General features: G+C 40.7%; 2 protein-coding genes across 2 annotated transcripts in view; both read right to left on the bottom strand.

The window, feature by feature from the left end:
- Positions 1 to 3,773: 3,773 nt before the first annotated feature.
- On the bottom strand, positions 3,774 to 10,029 carry BLOC1S4 (biogenesis of lysosomal organelles complex 1 subunit 4). The gene is made up of 5 exons (XM_051812833.1): positions 9,788 to 10,029; positions 9,392 to 9,463; positions 8,146 to 8,247; positions 7,345 to 7,479; positions 3,774 to 4,793 (listed from the first exon to the last, which is right to left on the bottom strand). Exons 1-5 carry the CDS (start codon positions 10,001 to 10,003, stop codon positions 4,695 to 4,697), a joined length of 624 nt encoding a protein of 207 aa, XP_051668793.1. The 5' UTR covers positions 10,004 to 10,029; the 3' UTR covers positions 3,774 to 4,694.
- Positions 10,030 to 10,834: 805 nt separating this feature from the next.
- The window catches only part of PARD6G (par-6 family cell polarity regulator gamma), a 66,277-nt gene continuing 49,973 nt past the window's right edge, over positions 10,835 to 27,138 (bottom strand). Inside the window, exon 3 of the mRNA XM_051812801.1 lies at positions 10,835 to 14,018. Within this exon, the coding sequence (XP_051668761.1) occupies positions 13,159 to 14,018 (860 nt within the window). The 3' untranslated portion in view covers positions 10,835 to 13,158. The remainder of the gene's footprint in view (positions 14,019 to 27,138) is intronic.

Below are 27,138 nucleotides of genomic sequence, written 5' to 3'. Positions count from 1 at the left end.
CCTGTCATATTTAGTGTCAGCCCTCATTTCTAAAGTCTTAGGATTGTGGGAATTTCTGCTTTTGCTTTTCCTTTAAGGTTGCTTTCTAGACCTCTTGCTTGTAAAGAAACTCCTGATGGTATCACCTGTAAGGAACAGATGGCAATTAATTTATTTTTAAATAATGTAGGCATTAAACTATTCTCAAGAAACCTACAGCTTCTGAACCATGGGAGATGATAAATCAAATTGGATACTTATCCTTCTTCCCTCAGCGAGTGCTTTTTCCCCCTCGTGAATTTCGTTCCTTTGTCTTTTCACTCAGAACCCTCTAAGGAAATCCTTGCTAACATTCAGTTCCTTTTCTTACTTATGTCAGCACAGTTAGTTACCTGTATTTTCAAAATACTTTTTTTAAAGACTATTCAAGATCCTTTATAGATAGCACATTGGACTGAAAACATCGTATTTTATGACTGCTTATGCAATTTTAATGTCTTTTTTATTACTTTAATAGTCCATCAAATAATGTACAGCCAATATTAAAGTTGACAAAAATTAAATGTCATTTTGAGTCTTCCAGGTGGATTTTAGACAGTGGATATTTCAGTTTTCCTACCATATCCCTTTGTCTGCTATAATTCCGAAGGCATTATTTCAATTTCTCTTTTTCACATTCTGTATCTCCAGGTGACTGCATTCTGTCTCCCCAGTGTTGTTTTGTACTGCCCAGGAGCAATACCTTCTGTTCCCGTTTTTTTTGCTTTGCTTGTTACTTAGCACTTTCAAAACTGTGATCATCATGTACCATTTGCATACTACTTACACTGTTTTGCAAAATCATAAAAATGACCAGCACTGAAAGAGTTTGCGAGTAGATAACCCCAAGTAAAAGGTGAAGAAAACTCCCCTAATCTCCGAGATCAGCTGGAGCTGATCAGTTGTACTACCACCTTTAGGCTATACTACCACCCACCGGCCTAAAGTAGCATCAACAAAAGCAGCCATGTGGACAAGGCCTCTGCTCTGCCACTGCAGCACAGCCTGCCACAGCAGCTCAGCTCCTACAGGGATGTGAATCCCAGCCGTTTAAAACTCTGGATACCTGAAGGATTTAGCTGCAGTGGCTAGAAAGATTACTGACCTCCATTATGATCCTCTTTGACCATAGATATATCTGAAAGGGATTTTGGCTTTTCAAGGCAGGGCTTCGGTCTTGGTACATAGGATTTTCTTGGTAGCTGGTCCAAGGCTAGATTTCTTTTCTTTTCTTTGAAACTGAGGGAGTTTAAAAATGTCATCACTTAAAAAACGTTTTCTATTCTTTTTTTTTTTTTTTAAGGGAATCTTAAAATATTTACCAACTTCAAATATAAAGTTCTTTTCATAGATGAAGATGCAAGCTCTTCTTTCTCATTCTGGAAGGTCTTTCACTCAGGATCACCCTCTACAGTTTATGAGCTTAGTATCTGGAAACAGTTCCTGTGCAGGACAGAGTCCAAATTAAGTTTGCTACTAATTTCTTAGTAGTGCAGGTAAAACTTCTTAACTTTGATAGTTATTGTCAGCAAAAGTAATGAAATGCCACAGGTTTTGATGTCAATGTAATCTAGTGCATCTTTAAACTATTTATTATATTTTCATTTCCATAATGTGCATTTATCTGTAATTTCTTTGTGCTTTATTGCAGCACTGCTCAAGTGGAACAAAATATGTCGGTCCAAAAATAATTAAATACAAATATCGATCTTTATGTGCCTGCTTCAGCCATAGTTTATCATATAACTAAATATTTATATAAGACAGATGACGTTGATTTTTGTCCAGGAGCTATGAAAAATGTAGACTTCTGACATTCAGTCCAATCTGCACAGCTTGTGAATAGAGCTTCTGCTACATATTTACATATATCGTAGAGTAAATGATGTATGTATCTTTTAGAAAGCTGCAGCATTAGTTTAAATTAGCATTAGGCTAATGCTAAGTAACATTAGCCTAAAATGTATGTAACTATAAGGATATAAAAACTTTTACCATTACTTCTGCTAGGACTGCTTTAAAATGTTTGCTTCATGCCATAGAAGAAAAGTAAGATTTGTGTTGATTTTAATAATTTGATATTAAACATTAGCTCATTTCATATGCTTGATAACCAACATTTAGCAGCTCAGCACAGTAATCAAATCCTGCTTCACATCAATTCGAGCTGAAGACCTCTTCATGTTAAAAGTCAGTAATAAAGCCCTACAGTTCCTGGCTTGCATCTTGGAACTCAAGCAAAAGGAGAAAGACAAACATTGTGCAATGAAAGACACAATTATGGATTTCTGGGTCTATGAATACTGGTATCAGTGGATTTTGAGATTTAGATTTTATTTACAGCTGGCAGAAACAGTAAATATTGAGCCTAATTCACAATATAGTTACTGGTTCTACACTAATATAAAGTAACTACAGCAGTCAGAACAAAGGAATATTCACAGTCTTTCTTTATGCAGTGTGAACACTTGGGATTTTTTTGTGTAATTCCTGCTTGTGAGACTGATCATGAATAAGGAGGCAGCCAAGGTGGTACAAACTCAACAGCAGAGTGCATGTGTGCATTTTGTCAGTGTTATGAGGATGCCTTAATTTTACAACTTTTCTAGACTATAGCTCACAGGTGAATTGTGACCTTGCTATTCTGTATTTTAAAAAGCCACACTTTATTTATTGTCTGTAGTTTTATAGTATTTTCTTAAGGAATCTTCCATGTCCATTATTTTCAGTAATAAAAAATATTTTGGACCATTTCCACACAGAACTATACTAACTACAGGAACTGCACGATTTTTGTTTGTGGTGTGCTTTGAAGATACAGCCCTTTTTTTTTTTCATACAGCTGTTTAACATAAACTCCCACTTCATAATATATGATTTTTTTCTCTCATTAACATGAACAAAATTGTAAGACAAATACTCAGCTGTATAAACTTACTGAAAACTTTATTATTTAAAATATTATCTGTTTAAATGCAACTCCATTTTGGCTCACCTTAGCAGAGGACAAAGCTTTTATTTGAGCAGTTGATTCATTTAATTAGAAAGCTGTTCTAAAGTTATCTTTTTTTTTTCCATGCCAGCATTAGTGCACTTGAGAGTATTTGACTGTAGCTTTCTGTTGCTATACTGAGTTAGAGGTATATAATTTCATTAGATCTCACTGAGGGATAAACCTTCAAGCATTATTTATGCATAAACTGAAAGGTACCATACCTTTTAGAAATGCAATTGTTGCTGCAGTGAAACATCTAAATAGTGAATTATTTATGAAAGTGAGGAGTATGGGAGGTGGAAGAGGAGCCCGTCTTCAATGTCATGCCTGTTCCTTTCTGCATGTTTACATACAATTATTTTTCTAGACTCTTTATGTTAAAATTCAGATAAGTTTTACATCAGGACTGCTTTTGGAGACTACTGATTCTGACTTCATGATCTTTGTTTTCATTTTTACTCAAGGTTGTTTCAGATACTGCTTACAACCCAGTCCCTTCTGCTGTTTGGAGACAAGAACATAAGCTTTTCAAAGCCTTATCTATTAATATATAATCCTTGCTCTGCAAATCCATACCCTTTTCTCTGCAGACATACTGTTTCCCTAAAGCATTCCTTTATTCCTCCAAAATCTGAATTTTGGGTATTTCTAGTGACAATTTATGATTAACACCTGCTAGGTATTATATGAGGCTGTATGCAAAAAGGTTCTCAGAAAGAAAGTCCAATACTGTCCGGTGAAATGCAAGACCACAACAGGGTTTAGATAGCTATTAGTTTATTGACAATATAAATTGCAATCAGCAAGTCCCAGTAACCACATGGAGAGTTGTGAGGGAAAAGAAAACAGTCTGGTGAGGTGCCTGACTAAGGCTCAGTCAGGCACATCCCTGCCTCAAGTTTTCAGCATGTTTGTTTTATATGTATCTATAGACATAGATGTATCTACCTCATGTCCACCTGGCTACACATCAAACAATACAATGATGCACTAATTAGAGGCTTGGTCACTGTGATCTGAGGATGGTCAGTGGGAGCAGGATGTTTGCTTTGTGAACTGGGACTAGGTCATGTGGATCAAGAGTTGGACTTAATGATCTCGGAGGTCCTTTCCAACCCAGCTGATCCTACGATTCTATGATCCAGTCATGTCCCTGATGAGCTTCCCCTTCCTCCCCTTGCAACTAGTATACCCCAATGTGGTACATTTCTCTGTACAAACTGCAGGGACCAGGCCTCAAACCTTGGAGTAGATGGTTTTATGCATAGTTTTTCTTTCACCTCCATCATTACATTAAGAAAAAAAAACCCAAATAACAACCATCCTTGTGGTATAGCTATTTACACTTGCAGCAGCACAAACATTTACGTGTTAAAGAATTTATATATAAAAGTATGTTTCCTAATATTTTCCTATAAAAAAAAATGAATGGCAAAGTATTCTTAAATTCTCTCCCCAAAATAATCTGAAAATTTATATGGTGTTTTAGGAAGATTTTTGAAATAATGAACACAAACAAAGATTACCTGAAAATACTGTCTGAAGGAAGACAATGAGAACCAGAATGGCAATACGTCATCAATAGTGCCCAGAAATGCCGCTGTTTTGAGGTTAGCATTTCTTTTGTTCACTTGGCTGTCTCTATTCTGGCAGATTCATATCAATCCCAAAGCAAAAATCATCAATAAGGTGCTTCATTAAGACATGGAAAATAGTCTTCAGTCTTGAAGAGGACTGGAGGTTCATAGAGCGTCTGTTGTTGTCGCGAGGAAGACGATTTCTGAAAATCAGACAGGTTTATTTTTTGCCTTTTTAAAAAAGTATTTTAAAACAAAGCCTACAGAGCTAAAATGCAAAACAACAGAAGTTCTAAAGGTGTATCTCCTTAATCAAGTGAATTCTTAACCATAGCTCAGATGAGTCTGGCATATTCTTAATGTTATTGAAGAAATGCAGGTTTTAATGCTTGCCATTCCAGCACCTAAACAGACTCAGTCCTGGAAGGTGTATGATATGCCAGTATTGCAGGAGCCAAACTGTACCATTCAGCTGATGGCATAGTTGTTGAAATCCTCATCCTCTCAAAGCCAAATACCTTTACCTTTTCTGCTCCAACCTTCGAGTTCTCCGCAGCCGCTTCTTTTGAGTTAACCCTAGGCCTATGTTCTCATTTAGTTAGTTAAAAAAGTCTTCATATAGAAACACACCTAGTAGATGTTGCTGTCAAGAAGGCTGCTGCTCCTGTTGAGCTTCTTCATATGACATACAGCTAAAAATAATCTGGTAGTGGACTGGAAAAGAGCTGCTACACTGTTTTTCAGGAAAAGTGCATGTTTCTTTTAAATATTAACCATACATTGTTTTGCTATACCAAATGGCTCATTTAAGGAGACAAGGACCACTACTCATTACTGCATCAGTCTTACTGTGTATAAATAATGCTGCAACACAACACAGACCCAGTGTATGTTTTCAATAACTGGCCTTAAATAGAATGCTTGAAATCAAGATTTGTTAGAGTCTTCACCAACAATAAAGTTAAAAGCATACCAAATATTATTAGCATACTTGGAGTTTGGAATGCTTTTGCAATACCAAGATGATGATATAAGTAAGAATACCTACAAAACAGCAAAGTGGAATATTCAGTTGAACTGTATACTTGTACTCCATATGAAATAAGTACATAAACTCCTGTTATATACAAAATTGCTGATTTATTAAATTATATGTTGTTAACTTTACAATAATATTAATTTCTCTAAGTTTGTTTTGGCATTCAAGTTGTGATGAAATTAAAAAATATAAACAAAGATCTGATCTATAAATAGTAGATATAATCAGTGTTCTCAACATCACAAATTTTTCCAAATGCAAAAGCAACCTCTGAAATCAAAGTTCTGATTTTTAGAATCATCTCCTATCCTGTACTGTCCTATGAGAAAACACCTTGCAAGAAAGGGAAACTAAGGGCACAGGTCTTCTGCAATCCACTGATTTAAGAGGTGTTCTATTTGCCTATGTGCAAGAAGGGGATAATTTCAATCCAGTGAGGAAATTCATAGACAGGCACAGTACCCACAGTTGCCTAAGCACACATTTATGATTAGTTATTTTTGCAGCTGCTTAGCAAACTTTTTTATCTTTTCAGAGTCTACATCCTTAGTGACACCAGAAGTCTTATAGTACTGTACTTTACACTGACTGGTATTCACAAGGGAAGAACTTTGGGCAAAATCTGAAAGTGAGATTACAAATACACAGTTTGAGAAATACAAAATACATCCTTTTTATAAAGAAACAGATACATTTAAAGGGAAAGGGGGGGGACCTTGACTAAATTAAAACTGCACCTGGAAAATACAAACTACAGCTACAATGAAAATCATGACATGAGAAAAGCCTTCTTTTCCAAACCATAAGGAGAAATCTCTATAGGCATTTTCATTCAGATATGCTTGTGTTTACTAGTGAAAGTAGGTATTTTACTATGCAATATCCAGTAGCACTGCAGAACAGTAACCTGCCTTTTAGCTAATCAATTAATGCCAGTAAGTTCTGAGTGTTCTTTTACTGCTATCCATACTCAAACTAAGAAACCACTGGACATGACAGGTTCAGCTTGCTGACACTTCTTAAGAGTTTTCTCGTTATTAATTGTGAAAAAACAACTAAGCTAATGAAGTGTTCCCATGCAACACTGAAAAAGAAGGCACTTTCTTAGAACTACCAAACTTTTCAACTGAAGATTATATTTCCTTGCTTGATAACTGCTTTTAGGAAAAACAAAAAAACAAACGGAAAATACTGTTGAATATTCTTGAAGGCCACTTATGTAGTTGTTTGGTTTTGTAACTGGCCTATAAATAGCAGCTTTGTGTTGGGTTTTTTTTTTTGAAAAGAAAAAAATGACAGCACTCTAAACTTAAACATCAAGGAAAATGAAGGAATGAGATGAGAAATTAACTAACTATCCTTTAACAGTCTTGCCTGTACAGGCTCTTCCTACTTGCTTTGCATATCATCAGAGATCAGGGGTGCTTCAGTATAAAGGCTTGTGCATTACGTGCTTGTTTGTGCCCTTCACGTTCATTTCTTTGTGTCTCAGACTTGTTTTGCTAAGTTACACAAATCCTTGTAAGGAATTGTGATTTTTAAGTTTGGTTGGGGTTTTTTTCTTTTAATTAAGCCTGAAAACTTTGTAAAAATCCTAATGAAGTGCATAAAAGTTAAATTCAGATGCATATGTAACAAACTTACTATTAATTTAATAATCTACTTTAGTCAGTAGAGCAACTAAGCTGGTCATGTGGTAACTAAAGTTTACTTACATTAAGGAAGGATGGTATGCTGATTGTGTGCAAGATCTTCTTGAATGTGCTTGGAAAAGCTCCAAGGTCTGTTTCTGCCTTTATGACCCTTTCTTCCAGTCCAGCTACGCTATTTCCAATCATTTTCACAAAAGCCTAGTGAGATAGAAAACCAACAGAAATAGGGCTTTTTCACTAACAAAACAGGATTATGTATTGCACAACAGTGGTGAACGATCCATTACTTAAATGAGGAGTCAAAAACTTCATGCTCTCTTCCACCTACAAGTCCATTTTATTGCTAAAAATTACTTGAAACACTTAAAAGGCTGAACACCAGGTTAAATCTAATAAAACAATCAGTCTTTCTATTTACCTGTCAAGTAACTCATTTGAACTTCTTAGAATCTAGACTTACTACTGCTAAAAGAAAGACCAAGGATCTGTATCACAATTTTGAAGCTTTATCAGAAATCAATAGACCTCTCATTCTATTTGTCTCTGAGGACAGTAACTTTGAAAGACTATAAAAACTGCCTTGCTTTGAGCAGTCAATAAACAAAAATCCTTTTTTCTTTAAATAGATGTTTTTAAAAAAGATGTTAAAAAAGGTCCAAAAATGTTTAGAATGCTTACAGTGTCCAGAAATTATTAATAAGTTGCGTTCTCGTTATTAACCCTGAAGTACTGAACCCAGATTGGACATAGAGAACAAAACTGAGCTCACTCCACATGCATGCATGAACACACACATGGCACATCATTGATTCTCCCCCCCTTCTGTTAGGAAACAGAATGCATCTAGAGATATCAAATACCTACCTCCAGTTTGTCAATCTTCCTATATATCTGCCTCATTTCTATTGCTTTTGTGTAAATTTGAGGTATACTTTCATTGACAACTTGAGAGGAATCACTTCGAATCTAAAGACAATTCAAAGAAATAATACAAAAATCAATGAATAAAACAAAGTGTTTAATAGATTTCATTCTGGAAACTAGAACTGTGCTCCAATCAACAGATTAAAATTCAGAGTTTAAAACCACCAGATTAAAATTAGTACAGAAATACTAGATTAAAACCAAAACACTAGCTTTTTTGTATAATTTCGAAGTAATTTTGAAGAAAATTTATTTTGCATAGGCTAATATTTACCTTTATAATTATATTAAAAGTAGGCTACTACATCTCCTTAGAACTGAGATGGAACATTTTCCAAGACATACTAAAGAACTAGACACATTGAACTAAAATTTTTACTTAAATTCTACTACCCGTACTTTTCCTTAGGTTTGTTAAAAAAGTCAGGACACAAAGTCTTGGTTGAAGTTCCCCTTATAGTTGTGCAGAACTACATGTGCTACGCTTTAAAAGACAGCCTGTATACCAGTGTCAGCTTATAGGAACTTTATATTCAGTTCCCCCATCTAACCCAATGCAAAAGTGAAAACAAAGCTGCCTTTCTGATAAGAGGGTCTCCCCTCTAGCTTTGGAGGTTTGGCAACTCGGATTAGATACTTTGATTATAAAACCCACAGAGCATACCTTTACGTATTTTAAAGGAGAAGCAGAATATCATATTGTTCTTTCAGAGGTGTCATTTCACCATTCAAAATGGGATTCTCTGTAGGTATATGGATAAGTATACAAATAAAGCTATGTAAATATACAGCTAGGAAAAAATTCTTCGCTGAAAGGACTGTCAAGCACTGGAACAGGCTGCCCAGGGAACTGGTTGGTGGAGTCATCATCTCTGCAGGTATTTAAAAGATATGTAGATGTGATGCTTAGGGGCATGGTTTCATGGTGGACTTGGCAGTGCTAGGTCAGCAGGTGGCCTCTATCTTAGAGGTCTTTTCCAACCTAAACAATTATATGATTGTATGACCACAAAGCTATATGGCCGTATTTTGCTCTGACATGAAATTTGGCAGTTTTATCCACAAGCTGTCTAATTACCAAATGTGTGTTCATACTGAACCTACCTAGACAGAAGGCTTCTTCCTCTCCACGTCTTATTTACACAAGCACTAATTAAAAACGCAACCACATGCAAGTTACACATACCATGTCCAGCATTCCCACGAATTCATCCACTCTGGTCAGTAAGTCTTCTAGACTCTTGTCTAAGCTTTCTATCTGCAAAACAGAAATCCTTTAAAGGTACTTGAAAACACGAAAACCGGATTCTCAGAAATACCACCACCGAGTACAGACATGGTCTACATTAAAACGAGCCTCGCAGAAATCCCGCAGCTTTCCCCTCCTTGTCTTTGTTGAGCAGAAGGGACTCGACACACCGGTACGTCCTGTCCTGCACAGCACCACAGCGGGAGCGCGCCCAGCTCCAGAGGGCTGCGCTCCCAGGATACCCCCTCCCTTCCCGGCGCCGGGCCCGCCACTGCTCCCTGTCCCCAGGGAGCTGGGCAGGACCCCCCCGAGGCGGCCTGGCCCCTCGCCCACCTGCTCGCTGAAGAGGCTGCGGTCGGCGAGCAGGTACGCAGAGTAGGCGGCGGCGGTGGCGCTCAGCGACGCCTCCGAGGCGTCCTCGTCCTCCGGCTCCCCGAGGCCGGAGGCGCTGCTGTGGCTCTGGGACACGTTCCCGCTGTCCGCGCCGGGGCAGGTGCCCAGCAGGTCGGCTCCAACCCCGTCGCCCGCTCCGGCCGCCGCCGCCGCCATCCCACCCCCGCTCCCGCCGGGATGGGCCGTCGCCGCCGCTCACATGACCGGGGCGGGCCGGCGCAGCCGCGCTCCCGGCGGGCGGAGCCGCCTTCCCAACCCCGGCCCCCGCGCCCCGGGAGACGGGAAGCGGCCGCTCCGGGACTGAGTTCACGGATCGCCAGTGTCCGGGCACGGAGTCGCGCCTGGCTGTTGGAAGCTCAGGCCCTGCTGCCCCCGCCGCCTCTCGGAAGCGTTGGGACGGAAACGTGGCTCCCTCTCCGGGAGCGCTTATGGAGGATTTGCCCCTTAAGGAGGGCTGGCGCGCCTCTGTTCCCTCAGCCGCCCACCTTTACAGCCCAGTTGGGCAATTTAATCCCACAGCCGAAGGGGTCCCGGTCTGTGAAGCCCGAACAACTCAGACGCGTTTCCATGCAGATTGCTCTGATAACGGCCTGAGGTGGGAAGGGAGCTCGCTGTGAGAGGATAATTGGGATAACACAGATTCAGGCATCAGTATGGGGCATTCAAAAGAGAAGCTGCTTTTGCCACCCCCCACCCCTCCTCACCCCAAAACGTTGCACAAAATGTCTGCAAGCCTTAAAAGTTACTTCACAAAGTGCTGGCTCTAAAGCTGACACATCAATACTTGGGTGTTCTCAGTTTGTAATTCATCTTGGGTACATGCGTGTGAAACACAAGTTACGCTTCCTATCCCCTGCGACGAGTAGACTGTACTGCACGGTTTCTTTGGACAGTGACATCCAGAAGGCTCCAGGCAAAGGAGTGCAGTGCAGCAGCAGATCACTAAGCCAGAGATACCCTAGGCTTTTTCTGAGGAGTCAGAATTAACCCTCAAAACCCTGAGGTTTGCAGCCAGCCCTGCTATGAGAGGGTTCCCAAGGAAATCAGTGTAACAGTACCCTTTAGTAAAAGCAGTACTGGGAAAACTGCTATGAGAGGGTTCCCAAGGAAATCAGTGTAGCAGTACTCTTTAGTAAAAGCAGTACTGGGAAAAAAAACATTATGGAAAGAAACTCAGTATCACTGAGATCAAGCAGCGGGATCAAAGTCTGTACTAATACAGAGAAAATCATTACTAAAATGGTTACATAGTTGAAGAGCCATCCAACCCAGATACCTTGTTTCCACAGGGATGGGATATACTTCCACATAAATGCTTGAGCACAGGGAAAGAATATAGCTTAGAAGTAAGACAGTGCACATTTTATTGCAGATAGGTCACATTGTCATCAGTTAAATAAGGAAAAACGAGTAACTTCAGCCAGACAAATCACTTATTCATAAAAGTAGTCTTATTTAAAGTGTAACAAAATTTTCCTGATAAGATGGTCTGATTGACTGAAGCATATCCAGCTATTCTTTTTTTTTTTACTGCACCAATAATCAGATTTTTTAAAAAAATGAAAACCTTTGGTAAAGTACAAACACAGTTTTAAGACGAACAAGATCAATGATCTATTCTTACTGTGCCAGTAGAAATAAGTACAGCTCTATAGCTGCTGTGATACCTAGAAGAAATTTAATTAGAGTAAGTGAAAGAATTTTAAAATAAACTTTTAAAGCAAATCTAAAAGAAATAAACTAAGTTCAATGTCCCAAAGATATTTAACAATGAGCAGAAGACTGGTTGTTCCACAGGTATTCTAAATTAGCAACAATGAATTAGTCCGCACAACCTTTTTCTAGCCATTACAGATTCCAAAATGGAATGTAATTTCTTCAAACCAAGACTTCTGAATTTTCATATCCATACAATATTTAAGAAATGTCTATTCCACCATATAAAAAAAGCTTTAATGTACTACAAAGTTAAAAACAAAGAGCAAATGACACAAGCTAAAAATAGAAAAATACATCGTAAAACATTTATATTTTGTTTCTTACACTGATTGAGATATAACAAAATATTTTGGATTAAATCACTTTCTTAGACTCATGGCATTTTCAGAAGCAGACAGGTTGTGACTCAACAGTCACTGGTCACCCAACAGCCAGCACCCAGTAAAGGTGTCTGACCATCGCAAACATCCACTATATTTTAAGTTTCTAGAAATCCTGTGTAAATGTTAAGCTTTATTACTATAAGAGTCCAAAAATAACAGTTAGGTTTGAGAGCCAGTCAGCATCCCCCTCCAGCTCTGCATGGCAATCAGCCAACCTTTTGTAAGGAAAGACCTTGTGGATTTAGGTGGCCCCAAAGGTACAGGGATTGTGTCAGCTCTGAGGTGAAGGGGACAGTCCTAGCACACTCTTCCACTTCTGCTGCTTTCTTGCTTGCATCTTTAAAAATTCACGTGAACCATGATTTTGAGGAAAAAAAAAAAAAAAGAGAGAGATGATGGGGAAAAAACCAAGAGGTATTAGCTAATAAATATCGGAAAAGAATACACCACCACACAGCGGCGCTGACCCCGCCGTGTCGGTGCCTCCCCGCGTTCCCAGCGCTGGCCCGCAGGTGGCGACCGTGCCCCAGCAGTCACGGCTACATCCTACACACGGCCGCCTCGGGCCTCTAAAACCACTTATTTTTATATATATAGAATCTACAGTTTCCTTTGGAAAATGTATTTGCAGCATCTCCCAAACGTTGTTACCACCAGAGTAGGAAACAGCTACTTTTATGTAGAGCTCGTCTGGATTAGACATAAGGCTGAAAATATGGTGTAAACAAGTTAGCAGAAGGGCTGTGTGTAACAGTAGATGGGATGGCTGTTAAGAAGCGCCCCCTTTAAGCCAGTATTAGAAGAAAACCAGGTTCCACTTCAAATGGACATGTCTGTTACTATTAAAATCTAATTCATATACATGCACGTATTAATACATCCACCCATGTATTCAAACCCAAGTATGTAGCATTGCCATGGGGAGCCTGTAAGACTGCTTAGATTTATAACAACTAAAACGAATTTGTGTTCTCACTTCAGGGCTGGGATATGAACCAGATTTTGCACTCTGGCTTTCTCCTGACAAATTTTGCAGTGCATGACAGCTTTATGTCTAACTCCAGATGCCACGTTTCCTAGAAAGCAACAATTTTCTGCACCCGTGAGGTCTATGAGAATATCAGCTCCCTGTTTTGTGCATAACATGTTGCACGAGTTAATTGTCCCAATTGGCACTTAAGACTGTAAGGAGAATTGCAGAAGTTGCTACTAAAGCGTAATGACTGTTCCATCCTCCTCGATACCTCCTCTGGGGATAACCAGACTGTGTCGGGGATCAGTTTTTAAGGAACTGAGTAATTTGTGGATGTTGCCATTGCTTTCTCGGCCAGAGTTGTTGTTGAGCACCAGGTCCCTTTGAAGTCTGTGGCTAAGGCTGCTGCCATTGATTCGAGAGAGGCTACTGGAAGTAAGGCTGTGCAGTTTAGGAATGTGCTGTGGCTCCAGACCACCCTCAATGACAATGTCAGCCTCTTCATCACTCTCCATTTCATCAGGGTGGAAGTTCTGCAGCACATGGGATGTAGGCAAGCTGTGGTGACTCGCAGTGCTGTCTGTAGACTGGCCAGAGCTACCAGACATCCTACTGCTCCGAATAATATTGTTCCTCTGGTTTGCTGGCTTGACTGTGATAATAAGATTATGGCTGTTGGCAATCATCATGTCTGTGACTTGGTCAAGAGTCTTTCCTGCTACTTCAATGCCATTAACTTCCAGGACTTCATCATTCACAGCCAGCAAGCCTGTGCTCTCTGCTAAGCCACCAGGAACCATACGAGAGATGAAGATACCGGGTACTTTTTCCAGTCCATGAGGAGTAACTCTTACGCTGGTGCCATCGCGAATGTAAAATCCTAAGGGTTTCTCACACCCGTGTCGATACAGCCTCACTCTCCTGTGCGTTTCAGGAAGAATGTCCACATCAATTATGGAAGACACTGGTCTAAAATCATGAGGCATGCTGATGTTAATGTGAGGACGCCGTCGGAGGTTGTCATTGCGGAGTGTCACCAGAGCCTTCTTCTTCCTTGATAGCGTGTTGGTCCCAAAATTGCTGTAGTCCACTTCATCTGAAAGAGAAGCAGTACCGATGCATATCAATCAAACAGAATAATTCAATCTGCAGGGCATTTTACACTTAAATTTTGTTCAGTGAAGGTACACTCTTAATAATATGGAAAAAACCCAAATTAATTCTCCCACTTATTCTAACTTTTGTTTCACTTTATGTCCATCGCACAACATTCAGAATGAATGAGTTGTTTATAATTACTACCCACACTTCCATGTTTTGGGGAAAAAAACCCTTCTTTTTCTGAACTCCTATTTCAGCTATGTAGTATGCAATTACTTGCTGCAGGCCTGATATACCATCTTGGACATGAGACTGTATTTTCAGAGTTGGATTCTAATTTTACACATACATCTCAAGTGGCCAAGGAGCGTATTCCTAACCTGAAAGTCCGAATTAGGGTGCATTTTAATACTCAATACATAGCCTTAACTGATAGCAGGCCTTAGGTACAAACATGATAGCAGAGTGCAAGAGAGTAGTTGGATACGTTTTTTGCCTAGCCTTTGTTAGTTAATATGCATCTCTTGGTACATCACTTTTCTCTTTGGAATATTTTACTTCATTTCAGCTGAACTTGACAGCAATAAAAAGTGTTAGAAGTGCCAGATAACAAAAGGTTCTGTGTAAGCAAGCAGCCTGGCAGAAAGAGATGCAGGGAGAAACTGCTCTGCTGCCTAGTCCGTATGCTAAACATCATAGAATGGACATGGACTCCTGCCCTTGAGAGGAAGATCCATGGGAAAGCTGCCTTTCTAAGGTCTTCAGTTTAAGGAAATGTTTAAATATTTTAGTCTCTGTAGCACTTATTTCAAGTGCATTGCAAAGTAATCACTTTTAAATTATCCAAGTAAAAGAAGTTATTCCATATAAGAAGCTCATGTTGTGCTTTGCATAAAAAACACTTAAGACATGAAGTTGTTAGTGTACAAATTGCGTCACTGCATTTCCCATTAAAAATACTGTGCATAGTTTAAACATGAAACATGCACTAGCTGGAAAATTATTTCACGGGGAGTTTAGCATGATAACACTTTTCAGATAAACTAACAGACTTCCAGTTTATTCTACTGTTGAAAACAAGCAGTATAATCCAAAAGTACATTCACAGAACTGCCACTAAGCATTTTTTTCTCCGATAAATTAACCTTACATAGGTTAGGGGAAAAAAGGTGTTAGTAAAAACAAGTTTATAATTGCATTTCTATGTCTTGCAAGTCACATTTTCAAGTCTAATTTCAAGGCATATTATTGACAGACTTCAGTTAAATGACATTAAGTTACACTAATCAAAGGACACAAAAAATGTGCTAAGCAGCAACCTGATCAAACTGAGCCTCTTTGGAGCAGGGTGTTAGATTAGCTGGGCTCCAGAGGTCCCTTCCAATCTACTTTATTCCATGATCCTACACAGTTATTGGGCTAGAAAAAGTCCTTTGAAGACTTCAGAAAGACTATTTCTGCATTCTCCTATAACTTATCTACATTGGCTATACTAACCCTGAGGACATATAAGGCATCTAGAAGGTGGCGCCAAAGGAAAAGTTCCCGTGAAATAAAGATCCTCCTTGAACAAATTTGTTGTGTTTAACTTCACATTTGCCTCTTCTCTCTCCTCCCAGGCTGTTCAGAGCTGTACCAATTACACAGGCCTTACTGAGTTATTTAGGTTGGTAAGGCACAGGATTGGAAGTCCTTAAAATCACTCAAATGCAAGAAGCTCCCAACTCGTTTCTGGAAGCATATTCACAGCCAAGACAGTGACTTTGTAGAGGGGGCACCTTCTCAAGTTCACTTGGTGAACAGTCATTGCAGTGTCTACTCTTTTGAATGCACAAGCCAACTTCTGGAACCAAAGCTAGGTATTATTCCTTTTCTTTCATCAAGAAGATCACCATCTACATTCACCTAGTTCTGAATGATGATTCTGAAGGTTCACAACAAATACCTTTTCCTTGTAAAGTATGGGTCCATAAGAGATATCTTTCATCACTACAGTCTCAAACACTGTGCCCTGCTCACCCTCACAATTCAAGGATAAATTTCTGGGACAGTCCTAATAAAACAACTTGGGCATTCAGATTTAGAATATAAGTTCTTCCTCACTTGAAACACAGCACTGTAAGAACAGCAGTGCTGTGCCTTAGAGTCCAAGAGAACCTTTACCCCAAAATTTCAGTTTAAGATGGCAATTAAAATTACATACACATTACAGGTCTATGTGTTTAAGACCGTCTCCTGCCGCACTGGCAACCCAAACTTAAACCAAAATCTGCATCCCTTAAAGATTCAGAAAAATAGGTAGGCAAGTACAGTTCAGTGCACTGTAGGTAAAATGAGCACATGCCCTGGTTAGTCATCTGTCCCCTGAAAGCACTCAGGTAACTGTTATCTCCCTTCCTCTCTATGTTAGTATATTAATACTTAATTACTTTAAGGTAAACTTGTTAAAGCTTTACCAAATAGTTCATCTGAGAATATTTGTTGATAACACTCTTTTCTCCCCCTTAAATTAACAACAATCCAGAGAGTTAATTCTCACATGCAAGTCTGTGATGATCAAGTAGTAATGTCACACAAGTATGATGGTCCTCCTAAGACACACGGGTCATTTCTGAATCAGCTTTCTTGGGTTGGGCCAGCATCAGGGCAGTGGAACAAAAGAAGTAGTTGTTCTATGCCTGTGACCTCCTCACCTGTGCTCAGTCCACTAACCTGCCCCCCCAGATGACTGCCAGCATTCCTAACCTCTGAACAGCTTCAAGACAACCACCTCCTCTAAAACAAAAAGCCCATCTTACCACAAAAAATGCTACCTTTTCCCTCCAAACATGAACCAGGCAAAAGCAGGATTACATTACAAGTGATACAGGCTACCTTCAGTGTTGGACCACTGACCATTCTTGGATTTAGTATTACAGGGCTAGACCATGGTAAAAATGAAGTCCATGTCCCGTTGATGACTGAAGTTTCTGTTTTTAAAATAATGCCAAGCATTAGTTTCCAACTCTGACTCTAAACAGGATTCCATACCAGGAAGATGAAGTCCTAATTTTAACAGGTAAAACTGCTGAAAGCTATTACAGGTTGGAGAAATGAGAGCTAATTTGAAGAGCTTTTAAGAAAAAACACTAATTAACTTTATTTTCCAGAAAAAGTTCAAGTACAGAATATATGCTCCTTAACAATACAGGGATTACTAGATTATGTGAATTCAAGATAATCTACTCATTAGCAGTTATACTCAATTGGACATCACCTTAAAATAAAAAAAAATAAAACAAAACAAAAAATCCTGCAGAACAAAACAGCTACCTCCTCGATGGTATTTAGAACCACTACTCTTGCTGTAGGAATAAAGCAAAGTATCTCTAGTGAAGTTTAACATCAGCTGTTTCTGTAGTATCAGAAAGTCATTAATCCCTAGCACAGCAAAAAGAAAACTTCCTTCTTTACAAGGGAACTGGGACAGGTCAGACAACATCATTCACTTTTACCAGCTATGGGGTGGCCACAACCAGTACTAAACTGCTCTGGTGGCATGTGTCAGACTGAACTGAAAACTGTATCACTGCATAATTTATGATGACTTTTAATGAAGGTCAGCAACTTCTTGTTAGGTTTTGAGTTTCTCACTGTATTGAATTTCAAGCAGGAATGCCACTTCAGCTAAAGGAATGGACTGTGCTTGATGCTGGGTCTCAGGCAAGACCAGTATATACCATATGGAACCAGGCAGAGCTCATTTTTCATGTTTCATTTGTTGCAATATCAAATTCTCCTTTTGTGGAGCAAAAGGTCTATAAAATTCTGCATGTGTACAGCCTTGAGAAGTGTCATCAAATGGGACATTCGAACAGTGCTTGAAGCCAAGTGTCATGTCTTCTTAAGTCTCAAATGAGGCTGGAATGAAATGTTATTTACATACAGGTGACAGAGGGAAAATTAACCTTTTAGGTCTTGAATATGTCCTGGATTTCTCAGAATGGGGCAGATTACATGGACCATTTTCATCTACAAGATGTAGTGCTTTCAGACAAAGATGTACTATGAACTGGCCAGATAATCCTGAATAGCCACTAAATTCTGAGACTTGGACCTGAATTTTACTTGTCCCCATAATTTACTTCCCACTGAAAACACTATTCCCGTAAAAGAGATGAAGAACACAATTTACCACAGTTGGAGAAGGACTCCTCAGATTTTCCGTTCTCTCTTACTTGAACCTGCAACCCAAAGCTACACAAAAAATACCTCGAACTCTTCTGCAGACACTGAATATTATTGTCACTCTTTTCCCAAAAAAGCTTCAGCTTTCAGTAAGTTTTAAGAAACATTTTATTATCTAGCATGAGCTGCATGGAATCATAGAATCAACCAGGTTGGAAAAGACCTCTGAGATCATCAAGTCCAATCCTTGAACATAAAACCTTGTGTATTTTGGCTGCATCCTTTCAGTTAATATGTGCTTGCTGGTAGGTTTTTTTGTTTGTTTTTTTAAATAGCTTGTCACTACCTGCTTACCCATAAGGACTTCTCTGTTAGAGACGATCGATATACGCTACAGATCTACAGACCTCTTCACATAGGAAGCTCACCTATGCTCACTTTCTTGACAACAGTGGTGGTGGTTAAAAACATACCTGTAAATTCACAGATGGTAACATCTTTGAGTTACTCCTCTAACAATTCTGTAGTCAGCCTGTGACTTCACAGAACACATTACACCTTCCAGGTGGGCACCATAAATCCTATGATGTGGTCTATCTGGATTTCAGCAAAACCTTTGACACCATCTCCCATAGCATACTCCTGGAAAAAGCTGGCAGCTTGGACAGGGGCACTCTCTGCTGGGTTAAGAACTGGCCGGATGGCCGGGCCCAGAGAGTGGTGGTGAACGGTGCTGCATCCAGTTGGTGGCTGGTCACTAGTGGTGTCCCCCAGGGATCAGTGTTGGGCCCAGTTCTATTTAATACCTTTACTGATGATCTGGATGAGGGGATTGAGTGTACCATTAGCAAATGTGCAGATTTCACTAAGTTGGGGGGAAGTGTTGATCAGCTGGAAGGCAGGAGGGCTCTGCAGAGGGACCCGGGCAAGCTGGAGAGATGGTCTAATTCCAATGGGATGAGGTTCAACAAGGCCAAGTGCCGGGTCCTTGTGCACTTTGGCCACAACAACCCCCTGCAGCGCTACAGGCTGGGCACAGAGTGGCTGGAGAGCAGCCAGGCAGAAAGGGACCTGGGAGTCTGGATTGACAGGAGGCTGAACATGAGCCAGGAGTGTGCCCAGGTGGCCAAGAAGGCCAATGGCATCCTGGCCTGGATCAGGATCAGTGTGGCCAGCAGGACCAGGGAAGTGATTCTTCTCCTGTACTCAGTGCTGGTGAGGCCACACCTCGAGCACTCTGTCCAATTCTGAGCCTCTCATTTCAGGAAGGATGTCAAGGTGCTGGAGCAGGTCCAGAGAAGAGCAATGAGGCTGGGGAAGGGACTTGAACACTAGTCCTATGAGGAGAGGCTGAGGGAGCTGGGGTTGTTTAGCCTGGAGAAGAGGAGGCTCAGGGGAGACCTCGTCACTCTCTACAACTACCTGAAAGGAGGTTGTAGCCAGGTGGGGATCGGTCTCTTCCCAAGCAACCAGCAGTAGGACAAGAGGGTATGATCTTAAGCTCTGCCAGGGGAGGCTTAGGTTGGATATTAGGAAGAAATTTTTTATGGAGAGAGTAATCAGACATCAGAATGGGCTGTCCAGAGAGGTGATGGATTCACCATCCCTGGAGGTTTTTAAGATGAGACTGGATGTGGCACTTAGTGCCATGGTCTAGTAACCACGGTGGTGTTGGATCAAGGGTTGGACTTGATGATCTTGGAGGTCTTTTCCAACCCAGTTGATTCTTTGATTCTATGATTCTATCATTAAGTCATACAGGACGTAACAGCAGAGCATAGTTTAAGGGCTATTTATAAGGGAAAGAAAACTGGTTAGAGCATTTGGTTGTAGCCAAGAGAGTATTGTATTTCTTTAATTTACATGAAACAAGAAATTATAGACCTTCTGAAAAAAACAACAGGAGCACCACTCCCACTGCTTGGACAGCTGCTTTTCATAGGAACTGCCTGCCAGATAAAATACCAAAGCTTAGCCAGATAAGATTGTATAAACAAGCTGAATTCCACAGAGAAGCAGACTGTCAGGCTCCTATAGGAACAGTTCATTTCAGACTCTACATTTTCAGTGTATATGCGCTCATGGCTTATTATTTCCTCTGGGAACTGTGGAACATTAGTTGACAGCTCTGGAAAGTACTTCAAAGACAAAATTACTTCCACTAGGGAGAGCAGCACTTCAGGCAGCTTGGGAAGGAGGCCAATGAGTCATTAATAGTGAAGGGTAACCCCTCCATCCAACAGATCTCCATTACTGAACATTCAAATTAGCAGCAGTCAAAACTGTTTCAAGGGAATGTGTCATGTTTAACCCTTCTACCATTCTGTGTCCCAGCTACAAAACACTGTCTGTGTTTGACACAAATTGCAATCAGTGTCTATTTTCTCAGAAAGATCAACACCAGAAGCATTTGTGAAAACAATCAGACAACAAATAAGCTGGCAGACTCTCATTTATGACCTATAAAGCTGACCACATGCAAAGGGATTTAAGAGGAAACAGATACGAAGTGAACTTTGACTTGGGGGGAGGATCAGTGCCAATACTGCTCATCAAGGAGTATTTAATAACGGGAAAAATAAGGTTATCTGAATGCTAGCATTGCATTCTATATGTTGCAGGAATATTAAAAAAAAATCCAGCAATCACTGCTGCCAGCAACCTCTGGGTGAACCAACCCAAAAAACACACTGTAGGTAAAGTAGTTGTAGCTGCTATTCCATCAAAAGTGAAGTAATGTATCCCGCACAAGCACAGACCCACACACAGCACTTACTCCTTTCTCTCCCTTCATATCGCTGTATCACAAGAAACTGGAAACAATCTCATCAACATTAAGACTACTTAAATGTTATGGTTTATCTATAACATTTAACAGGGCTTTGGAAGCACAAACTAGGCCTAGTAAACTACAGTTTTGCCAAAGGCAACCTTCCTTCTACAGTGATTCAGTACTAAAGATATTAATTTGCCTTCCTACTTAGGAAGTGTTCACTCATAGGTTAGGACTAAAATCTAATACAAATGTGTAACATTACACACATGGGTAACACAAATGTATTTCCAACATTAACATCTCTACTTCCAACACTTATAAATTTAAAATATCCTACCTTCTTTCAAGAAAGTGAATGTTATTTTTTTCTTTGGTTTTACATGTTACAGCAAGCAAAACTTGAACTGCATTAGCCTCAGGCTCTTTACGGTGTCAGACATGTATAAAAAATATTTTTCTGCCAGTTGCCTTGAGGATGGAGACAATCAATTCCTTGGGACTTAAGTCTACGTTGCTGGTGTGGCCTCCTGCACTTCTCACTGCTTGTCATCAGAGGCCACTGTTCCCTTGCTGAACCTCTTCCCTTCCCAGCAGCAGGCCCTTTTTTTCTGACTCAGCACTGCTGCAATGGAGCAAAAGTTGTTGCTGGACCTCCAAGTTTGCCCCATGAAAGAAGTGAGGCCTTTGGAGGAGAAGGGTGCTACCAAATATAAGTAAGCACTCAGGCCTGTACCTCCCAAAGCTATCCTTGCCCTCAGAAATATCCAAACCCAGCTCCCCAAACTAGCCATAAGCTAACTTAGGACTCAATCCACACTTTCACCTGTAAAATTTGGTGTTTCCCAGGACTGTCAGGGGTTTTTTCCTCTAGGTTTCATATGTGACTTCTACCCTAAAACATGACAGAAACAGCCCTTCTCCCCTTGTTTTTTTCCACAAACCACGTTATGCCAAGGTTGCGTTTTTGCAGCACTAGAAAATTGTAGGGTTTGAGCTTTGGCTTCGTTGTTGTTTTGCTTGGGTTTTTTAAAGTATTAGTTAATCTTCTCATTTCCTGCAGTAGGTCAGTGGGAAGTTGGGAAAAGTCATGTTTTTCTTCCACATCTCAGCCATCAATCATTATTATGTTCATCCCAAGGTCACAGGTGCTGCTTTGGAGGTTTTATTGGTGAGATGGTTTCCCAGGCCAGTCAGCACTGACCGGACACCCAGCAGCAGTAGTGGGTTGGTGATGCATGCAGAGAGCAATAGCATCACCTGTAAGCAGCTCTCCTGATAGCCAGAGCCTGACAAAGAAATCTATATGTACACAACAACTCCTAGCAACCATCAAAAACTGTGTTCACTCAGCCGATGGTATCAAAATGGGAGGGCTATCAATCCTAATCAAAGATGCCTAGGGAGAAAAAAAAAATCACCCCCAAACCCACCACTTTCCAACCTACAGTTGCATGCAATCTCTACAACAAGTCATGATTACAAACTTCAAGATTTAAGGTTATTAAAAAGCAAGCCATTAATTATTCTGTTTCACCCACTCCATTTTTGACCTGGAACAAACACGCTCTTCTATTCACTCCGAAGATCAAGCAGTTGAAGGGAGCAGTAACAGCAATAACTCTTATTATGCACTGCAGCTACAATAAAAATCTTATTAAATGACACAAAAAGTGATAGATTTTATAAAGTAAGTATTGAATGTAACTGTTTCCAAACTGGTAGCAGAAAATAGTTACTTTTTCCACAAATCTAAAGTGTGGAAGGTATGAAATGTAAACAGAATTTACAGACTGAACCAAAGAGCAAGTTCAGGAGAATACCATTCTGTTTTTCATAACTGCAGTATTTGAAAAAAACACTACAAATAATGAAAAAAATTCACCTCAGGATCATATGCATTCAAAATATGAATTTTACACCTCTGACAAGAAACAAAATTTTTGTCTCATACTAGTCTCAGAAGAAGCTGCAAATGAAGCTTGGAAAGGCAGCACGACATTAGGCAACATAATATAAAGGCGGTGTGTTTGTATGAGGAGAGTATTTACACAGCCATAGGTGAAAGGAGAAGGTTTTGAAGAGCTGCAGTACTGAACCTGATCAGAACCATCATCCTATAGATGACAGGATATTAAAACACAGCCATTTCCTCCGTTCAGAAGTAAGGTCATCAGCACTGAAGGCCATTTCAACAGCTAGCAGAGGTGAGCCGTGCCAGGAAGGCAGAACCTGTACTACCCAGTTAACACAGTTAAGACTGTAGCTCACCCAAGGGAATCTGATTCAAGCCTGGTATTACACACTCCCTTCTGCTCCTTTCTGCCACATACCCTCACCTTCTCTGCCAGATGCTCTCCTCCTCTCCAGTCTAGAGTGATGAACCCTCCTTAGCTAAAACTGGCAGTTATCAAGAATCCTCTATTACCGTGTGGTCAGGTTAATCATATTTCTGTAGCATGCAGGCAGTTTTTCTGCTTGGAAGGAAGATATTCCAGAGCTGGGAGCACTAGTAGCTTATTCAGAGGTGACAAATGAGACATTGAACTGCTACAAACATTAAATCTGTGAGGTACAAGAGTACTATGAAGAAAGACTGTTTTCTGTTCTGAAGTAATTCTTTCTCATGCATTCTTTTGCTGAGTAACACCTTATTCATCCCAAGTTAGTTCAGACAAGCAAGCTAGGAAGTGTCTTATTCTTCTAAATCCCCAGTAAAAATAACTAAAAATAAAAAAAGAAATCCCCAAACTGTGCAGAAGTACATATTAATGAAGATTTAAGTATCAAAGAAATAAATGGTGATCTCTTCCACACTCTTTATCTTGGATTGTTCTGAAGTTCCTACCAGACCTTCTCAGAGAAAGATGTGTTTTTAAGCAGTTAAAATTCTGCTAGGTTTTGGTTTCTCTCTTCAAAAAAAAGGATGCAATAATGTTTTTATAGCTTCACTGTTGTGGTGTGATAATACCACATACATCCTGCAAAGGGGGGGGAGGGAGAGAAAAACATTTGCAGTGCTTTACAAAGCACTTTTCTGGTTCCTGCCTCCAACCCAGCTGATGGTAAACAAAATCCAGATTCTGCCTCTTATCATGGAATTAAAAAGGTTTCACAACAAGTGTGGCATAAGAAATTAATTACAACACTTGTCTTTCAAGTCCCGACCTCTGGGAGTCTCCCAAGCTTTGTTGGCTGGAGTCAGATTAGTCATAAGATAAACACCCCTCGTGGGCCAGCCCTGTGAAGGGCTCGCACAGCTGCTCCCTCACTCATCAGCCCCACACAGCCACTGCCCCGGATACCCCGGCCTTACGGCACTGACAGGCTCTTGCCTACACCTGTGGCCTCCCAGATGCATCAGGATGCCCTCCTGGCTGGTGGGACTGCAGAGCTGTGGGAATCCCAGACAGTTTATCTCCTGTGTTCAGATGGGACAGGAACAGGTGGTACTGCCCCTGCAGAGACATGTTTTCCAGTCCCCTGTTCCCCAGGCTGGAGCAGGCCAGGGCGGGCAGGAGCAAGCCTGTGGGCAGAAGGAAAAGGAGCAGCACCAAGCCCTGGCAGAAGCAGGTCTGAGCCAGTCATCATCCTCAGCAATGGCCAATGCAACCCTGTGCGTCAGACATGGTGACAATGGCACTGAAAAGGAGCACCAAGAATTAATGCAAAATTAAGGGCCCCTCAGGTGGCAGGGGACAAGGGAGGAGCAACCTCGAAGAGCTGCTGGTACCAAGCAGAAAAGCTGCAAACACGTATTATATAAATCTATTTAATGGTCTGTTTCCTAATGCAGAGGAGAAGCAAGGTCAAGAACCCAATCTATTACAATTCAAACTGCGTCTGTAACACTTCCCCGAGTTGCCGGCACTCTTCCTCCTTCAGAGGACATGATAGCTCACCTCACAAATGGAAATCATTGCTGCTTCTAGATATAAACAAAGCAAAAGCCAGGAAGCCCTCTTTCCTGATGACAGGTTGCAAAACAGTAAAACTGCCTGTGGAGTGCAAAGTAAAACTTTTTCCTGAATAATCACTAGGGCAGAAGCAAATGCTACTTTTCCTGAGAGCCCAGTCGCTCTGGCAGAGGCCCAGCCCTTTGCCAATCAGTGCAGAGCTGATCTATGATACAGAGAGGGGCCAGAAAGAACTCCCCACTAAGGGAATAAAATGCCAACCTCATCCCTAATGCACAGCTGCCCCTCAGCTGAATGCTGCTGCTGGTGTATCCCGAGTCTCTGCCCACAGGCTAAGGAAGGGCTGAAAAAAGTCAGTCTGAGGAGGGTTGCCTGTCTGATATTTGCCCATGCAGAGCCTCCCTACAGAGCCAAGCACATGCTGGACATTTCTGTGGAGGAAGAAGCTCCACAATACACTTTTTTTTTCAGCACAACAGTCGATATTTACATAATAAAACTGTATCTCACAGGTTCTCAGTGTGACATTTAGCATAATCCCTGTGGTCTTCACACACATACACACGTGTTGTGCGTTACTTTGTGGTACCCATAACTCCTGCTGCAATGGTGGCCCTTACTCGGGCTAGAGCAGCAAGTTACCCTCCTTGTTTCCTTTGCTGCCATAGCTGCTATAAAGTAGGAGGATTAGAGCAATGTCCCCACCCCTCTTCCTCAAAACAGAAATGAAGCCTTGCCCAACATACACTACCTTGGCTTCTACAGTTGAGAACAAAATAGTTTTTTACTTTCAATGTTAGACTAGCAACATCTTTTCCTGGCCATCATCAGAAAGCAAGAGGCATTTAACTCTCATCCCTCTTCTGTCAGTAAAAACTACATGTTTTACTTAAAAGCAGATTAAAGGATCATGGCGAGTCTGGCAGAAGGATCAGCTACGTAGAGTTACTGGCTAAATGATTTCCCCAACATTATTTTTATAATGCTGTATTCCTTTCTCCATCACTGGCTAGGGCTTCATGCTCAATTATGTACACAAACTAATTAAAGGCTGCAGCTTGGCCAAACTTTGCACCTGAGGCAACTCCCCAAGAACTGTCAATGTTCGCAGCACCTACATACTTGAGGGGTCTAGCCCTCAGATGACCACTAACAGGACTGTGAAGCTTTTTTCCTAGAATATCAAGTAGCAATCTGCAATACTGAAAAATAAACAGGCAAAAAAACCCCCCAAATACACCACCAATGCTTTACACCACTTAAAAAGCCTGGCTTTTTTCTTCAAGCAACTTTTGAGACGCTCCATCATTATGTGAGTGTGGTAAGCTAGTGGAGGGTGTACTTTCTTTTTAAAAAGTGTTTCTCCCTATGAGCACATGATACAAACAAGGGAGTGGCAGACAGGAAGTGATTATTCAGAAATTATAGAATTAGATCAGGTTCCACGATATCAGAACAAAACATGACACATGGCAAGTGAAGCTGACATTTACTGGCTCAAATGTAAGAAAACCTTTTCTTTATTTACTAAACCTACTTCAGGCCTCATGCAAGCATTTTGTCTCCTTAACTAGTATCAGTGTTGGCAGCTACAAGCATCGATATTGCCTCCTGAGGAGCACAAGTTACTCCATGTATTTCACCAGCAAAGTTATACCAAACACTTCAGTACAGACCTCAATCTTTTACCCAAACAAGTTTTTTTGAAAGAAAACATAGCTCTGCCAGTAACAGCAGCAAGCAATGGCACTGCTGCTCATGGTTTGACTGACACGGCTGCTCCTGAGATGCTGAACACAGACACTGCTCAAGTTCAGACCTCATCTCTGTTACTAGCAATCTCCTGTCACAATGAACGGAGGTTCCCAATGCCACGCTCGGGTACACCCACTATTCATGCCACTGGGAATTCCCTTCATGATCTCAGTTTTCCTGTTACTCAAGAGATAACACTGAGTCATCACCACGTTTGCCTGTTAAGTGACATTATTGAAGGGTAGGGGCAGACAGGTATCTCAAAGAACATACAGCCTTCACAGCTTGATCCCTGCTCTGAGTGAAGTGCACAAACTGTGCTGGGGCATGGCTTTTACTGTACCTGGAAAAATTAAGAACTTACTGCTGTGCAACTCCTTAGTGTGCACCGACTGATTTACTACCATTATAAGTTCCAGAAAACACACCTTAAAGAAAAGTGTCCCACACAAGAGAGCTAATTACATAAAGTCCTTTTCATCTGTGAATCCTGAAGTGCTAAA

The sequence above is a fragment of the Manacus candei genome, unplaced genomic scaffold (assembly GCF_025592945.1).
Source record: "Manacus candei isolate 608988 ecotype Guabito, Panama unplaced genomic scaffold, ASM2559294v1 h1tg000088l, whole genome shotgun sequence".
NCBI lineage: Eukaryota > Metazoa > Chordata > Aves > Passeriformes > Pipridae > Manacus > Manacus candei.
This window is presented reverse-complemented; position numbering and strand designations above follow the sequence as displayed.

Excerpts from the sequence above, each read along its gene's own strand:
- BLOC1S4 (XM_051812833.1), bottom strand. The coding sequence starts at position 10,003 with ATGGCGGCGGCGGCGGCCGGAGCGGGCGACGGGGTTGGAGCCGACCTG. Across the intron at positions 8,248-9,391 it reads TCGTGGGAATGCTGGACATG|ATTCGAAGTGATTCCTCTCA; the intron begins GTATGTGTAACT and ends AATTGTCTTTAG. Across the intron at positions 4,794-7,344 it reads GCATACCATCCTTCCTTAAT|AAATCGTCTTCCTCGCGACA; the intron begins GTAAGTAAACTT and ends TCTGATTTTCAG.